General features: G+C 33.3%; 1 protein-coding gene and 1 long non-coding RNA gene across 2 annotated transcripts; one reads left to right on the top strand and one right to left on the bottom strand.

The window, feature by feature from the left end:
• The first annotated feature begins 485 nt into the window (after positions 1-485).
• Positions 486-1,320, top strand: LOC114319650 (uncharacterized). The gene is made up of 2 exons (XR_003649484.2): positions 486-746; positions 892-1,320. It is a non-coding gene; the product is annotated as an uncharacterized LOC114319650 (long non-coding RNA).
• A 446-nt stretch (positions 1,321-1,766) lies between these two features.
• LOC114319656 (peroxidase N1) lies at positions 1,767-4,272 on the bottom strand. Its single transcript, XM_028266687.2, has 3 exons — positions 3,633-4,272; positions 3,241-3,403; positions 1,767-2,486 (listed from the first exon to the last, which is right to left on the bottom strand). The coding sequence occupies exons 1-3, from the start codon at positions 4,185-4,187 to the stop codon at positions 2,068-2,070; spliced, it is 1,137 nt and encodes a 378-aa protein (XP_028122488.2). The 5' UTR covers positions 4,188-4,272; the 3' UTR covers positions 1,767-2,067.
• Between the last annotated feature and the right edge of the window lie 1,127 nt (positions 4,273-5,399).

The following is a 5,399-nucleotide window of genomic DNA, read 5'->3' as shown; positions in this document are numbered from 1 at the left end:
TGTCCTTGTTTCTTCTTGTTCAACCCTATCAGACCATTGTTAATTGGCTCGGAGATTCAATCTCCGACACTGGAAATTTATTTCGGGAGACTCCAATCGGTTATGCTGCTGCCTTCTGTTACATCCCGCCAAATTACCAGGACAGAATTACCTACCAAAAAGAAGTCTCATGGAAGGGAGGCTAAGGGAATATTCTGGAAGCTCCTGGAAGACTTGAGAAAATATGAAGACCATGCAGGATGTAGGAAGCTTCTAGAACTCCCTAGAGTATTGTAGACAATTGTACATAAGACTAGAAGCTTGTACATACTTCTTGAATAGGTTCTTTGAGAAGATAGGAGAAGGATCTAGAATCCTCTCCATCCTTGCAGATCTAGAATAGTCTATAAGATAAAGGTGGAAGAAGTGTCTAGAACACTCTATTAGTGTAGTTCTAGAATGTTCATTGTAGCCTATAAAAGGGAAGGTCCTCATTTGCCCAAACCACGAAGTGTAATCCAAAGCATTCAAGCAATACAAAGCTAGCATTCTCCAAGAGCTCTCTCTAAGTTTCTCTAAGTCTCTCTTGTGTGTGCAAACTTCTCCTACCTCTCTTCCAAAGAAAGCTTACTTAGGTGTAAGCAAGGAGTGCATAAGCATCTAAGGCCGCACGGTTGGCTTGGAAAAACCAAGGCTGTGACACTTTGCCAGCCTTTCTTATGGCGAAAAACAGTTTTCAAGAACGGCACCGGGTTTTGCAGTGGCAGGTCAATGATCAACTACTTCAGTGTGTGTTTTAATTGACCATTCAATTTGATGTGTGAAATTATCAAGTACTTAAGTCAATTTTTTATGTTATACTTAAATCACTTAAATGCATTTTTTTTTTTTTTTTGGGTGGTAATTTTACAGCTTGGGTTGCATTATCGGTACAAGCTTTGGCTGCTAAGAAAATGACAACAATGGTAATTAATAGTTCACTTATAGTTAAACTTGAATGAGTGTTGGAACAGTTTAATCCCATATGCAATTCAGATAGGGGTTGGTAACTTTTTCAAATTAAATAGATTTCATTAGAATTAAAATTAGCATGATTTTTTTTTATTTATATGGTTGTGTATGTTTAATAAACAGACTCAGTGGAGAAGCTTAAGAACTTGCTAGTTATGACGCAGAAAGCATACGGGATTATGACTGAATGGCTAATGCAGGACATTTTGCCCAACCTTCATTGTGATATTTGACATTGTTTTCACTCCTGGAGACAATAACCTATAGTTTTTAGAAAGTGTTTGCTAAATTGGATGCTTTTTTGACAAATACATTTGACTTTGGGACCAAGCTCTTGTTTGAGTCTCATGTGGAGCATAGGTACCATCTTCACTTGCTTTCTTGCTTTCCAATTTTATCAAATTTAAAATAATGGAGTACTAGTAAATTAAAACAGACAAGACTTAGAAGGATTAGAGATTTGGACAATTAAAAGAAGTGGAAAAAGACAAACTTCTTATGAAGAAGGGAAGGAAAAAGCTTCTTATCAATCTTTCATAGGCAAAAAAGATTGTATAAGTAAAAAAGATTGCAGACTTATAAGCGCTTCAAATTTAGTAATTTTTTTTTTTTGATTTTTTTGTGCAACAAAAAAAGAATCTATATCAAATATAGCAAAATAAATTATTAAGGAAGGAATAAGACTCATCGCTTTGTTGTCACTAAAGCTATATTTCAGGTAAATTCCATGGTTTAACCTTTAAATTAGGGATACAAGATCAACCATATGACATCAATTAACAAAAAGTAGATTGAAATTTTATTTCTTTCATCCAAAAATTACAAGACTTGAGAAATCATCAATATATAAAAACTAATAAACCTAATTTCATGTATTGCTTTCTTCAAAGCTGAATACACTACACCCTAATCAAGCTTACGCCTTTCTTTTTAATTTATTTTTTATTATTTATTTTTACAATAACTCGGTATCAAACCCACTAATAGACCAACTAATTTGGAGAGCATGAACAAAACATGGTGACATACATTAATTTAATTTCCAAACTCTTATAACAAAATTAAATCCTATCCATTTTAATTAATTTTAGAACACACTTTCCGAATTTCACCATTAGTGCCAGTCTTCAACTCGATGTTGCCCATCTTCACCATGGCCTTTCCAAACTCCACGTCGAAAACCAACCCCAGCAAGCCTCTGAAACCTAGGTACCGTTGGACATAAGTTTTTGTCGAAGCATCGGTCCATAACTTCTGATCAGACTCAAGAATTCCACGACCATTTCTTAGATTGGTGAAAAAAGACGTATCGAACTTGCCAACGCTACCAGTGTCAAGCGCGATGCGCTTTGAACCATCACCATTTTGAGGGCAGAGCGATTGGAGTTGAGGAAGGAATGCAGGATCAATGGCAGGGTCAGGGGCACCAGTGTTGCTGTAGTTGTATAGTCTGTAGCTGAAAAATTGGCATGCTGAAGTCCCAATAGTGTGCCCTCCTAAAGTAACACATGATAGGGATATGTTAATGTTGATTATCTCTATTTATGTATGCGTGGTGTTCGGTAATATAATAAAAGGGGTTAGAATAAAATATATTTATTGTCTTTAAAATATGTGTTTTATGTCAATTTGGTCATTCAAGCTTTAAATTTGTCATTAAAATTTTTAATTTGAGTATATTTGATCCAATTTTAAATAGACCGTCTAAATAGTTAATTAACAGAATGATAATAAAATACACATATAGCCCCTGAAGTATGTGTTTCATGTAATTTTGGCCTTAGAAGTTTTTAATTTTATCAATTTGATTCTAAAATATTGATAACACCACCTCACAATATTAAATGATGAAATTGATAAAATTAAAACTGTAGAGACCAAAATGACCCAATACGTATATGGATCATAGTTGAAATTCATAATTATTCTGTTGACAATTTAAAAAGTCGTTTGAAATAGGACTAATTTGACTCAAATAAAAAATTTTAAAGACAATTAAAATTTAAAGAACCAAATTTACAGAACACATAATTTTATAGTGAAATTTCTTTGCCGTTTGTTTATTCTTGGACATAGACCGAATCGCATAAATCCGTGTAGATTTGTAAGTTTGTTTTGTTCATTATTTTTTAATTTCTAATTAGGTTCAAAATAAATAAATACATTATAAAATTGGTAATGTTTTATCAAACATTTTAATTAGCACAAGAAGTAATTAAGATGTAGAAATTTTGAAGAACATTAACACACCAACAAGGGTAACTAGATCTTGAGCATTGAGTCCTTTTGCTGCAAATTTTTGCTTCTGTACATCAATGGAGTCAGTGAAACGAGGCAGATTGCTGGTTTCAGATGCTAAAGAAACTCTTCCATCTTTCCTCCCCGTCGGCACCTGCCAGCCCCTGCCCGTAGTCTGCATGAAACATTTTTGAAAAATCACGGTTAATTAGTAGTCGAGTTGGTCTATGTGCACAGAATTAAATCATATAAAAATACTTTAAAATGTATATAAAAAGCACATAGAGTGTACACATATTAATTTGGTAAAGCGCGTTAGAATTACAACAATACTACAATCATTACCAGCTTTGTATATATGACACTGACATGTATAATATGATGCTTAAAAGTTTGACTATTACCAAAACCACTGAATCACGAGCAGCAAGAGCAATAATATCAGCACAAGAGACAACTCCAGGGCATGCAGCTTCAAGCTGTGTCTTGGCATCATCAATGACTTCATATCCTCTCAAAAGAAGGTTTGGTGGAGCTGTCTTCTCGGTCGAAAGACCATCGATGAGGATCGAGGCGTCACAGCCTTGGACAAAACAGTCATGGAAGTGCATTCTAAGCAATCCCGGTGCAACCGTGGCATCGGATTGAAAATGAGACTTCACCGTTGCCTGGACGATGGTTTCAGCTCTAGGGCACGAAGTTGAATAAAATCCAACTCTCGTGCCTTGGCCCACCGTCAAAGTGGCGGTGGTGGCTAGCCAGAGAAAGAATAGAATGTGGATTTGTTTGGCGAAACTCATTGTGAAATTTTTGCTAAGTAGTTGACACTGGGGAGGATGAAGATTGAGACTTGATGATGACAAAGGGTGACAAGGGTTTTGTCGTATGGATGGTCTAAGGGAAATGGTTTGGCTTGTGATGGTATGAGAGGCTAGAGGATGTGTTGTATTTATAGCCATTTATACATGGTACGTACTAAAAGAATATATTGAAAATTCTTTCAAAAATAAATAACATATATAAATCACATTTATACCGAATGTGACCAAAATCGCACCATATATTATATTTTTTGAGTACAAAAAATCAAAAGTATTTCAAAAATAATATGTATGAATCAAATTTATTTTGAATGTAATCCACGCCACACTATATATTTCATTTTTAGAGTATTTGTAAGGTTACTTTTTTGGAGTACATAACAATCATCTATTTCCAAGTTCTTTCATTTTATGTTCTAATGCATTTTTAATTAGAAAATCTCGACATACATAAATCTTGAAACATAATTTAATGATTGAGAATATATTAAAATATAGAAATTAAAATTAAGAACATAGCTTTTTTTTTTAAAAAAAATAATATTATGCATGGATAGGGGGAAGTCAAAGTGGTTGGGGGTTTTGGGGGGGGGGGGGGGGGGGGGGGGGGGGGGGGGAGGGAAGAAGAAGTAAGCAAAGTCGGCTTCAAGAGCTGGCACAAGTGGGGTGGCGGGGGACATAAAAGGAGAGAGATGAAGTTTCAAACATGAAGTGGTTGTTGATGATGCATATCTTTCTCAATTTAACCTTTAGAAAGTCTATAAATCTAACCAAAAAAAAAAATGATCAAAATTTATCTATTTATTTATTTTTATTATGGAACCGGATTATGAATAAATTTTAGGGATTGTTTGGCATCCCCTATATTAGTATTTTTTTAAAAAAAATTTTTTTTAGATCATATCATCTCTTTATTTTTTTTTATATATTTTTTCATATAATTAAAAAGTTAAAAAATACACTTCTGTAGATCATTCCAAACAACCCCTAAATATTTCATTATAAATTCTAGTTAATTTTTTGAACTTTTTTCCCGAAATATTTTTTGGATTAAATTTCTAATTTTTTTTCCTGAGATTTTAGACCTACCGTTTAAACTTTTTCATATAATAAAGTACATGGCAATGCATGCATGCATGTGTTGGTTGAACCTTTTCTTTTTCACCGCCATGATAACGCGGATCATTGTTGGTTGAATTTTTAGAATAAAAGTGGTTAAAATGAATCATTAGTTAAATTATGAGATATTTATTAAAAAAAATTTAAATATTTATATCTCAATTAGTTCATAATATATTTTTATATTTTAATAAGTCTTATTATTTAGATATTTGGTCTATTAAATTTTAA

This window comes from Camellia sinensis, chromosome 2 (assembly GCF_055761805.1).
Source record: "Camellia sinensis isolate YWXY chromosome 2, ASM5576180v1, whole genome shotgun sequence".
Lineage (NCBI taxonomy): Eukaryota > Viridiplantae > Streptophyta > Magnoliopsida > Ericales > Theaceae > Camellia > Camellia sinensis.
Note: the sequence above shows the minus strand (reverse complement) of the source record. Positions and strands in the feature narration are given on the sequence as shown.

Bases quoted from the DNA above. Each gene is read 5' to 3' on its own strand.
- LOC114319656 (XM_028266687.2), bottom strand. From the start codon at position 4,187: ATGGCTATAAATACAACACATCCTCTAGCCTCTCATACCATCACAAGC. The intron at 3,404-3,632 runs GTAATAGTCAAA...TGTTTCATGCAG, and splicing joins CTCGTGATTCAGTGGTTTTG to ACTACGGGCAGGGGCTGGCA. The intron at 2,487-3,240 runs GTGTGTTAATGT...GTGTTACTTTAG, and splicing joins AGATCTAGTTACCCTTGTTG to GAGGGCACACTATTGGGACT.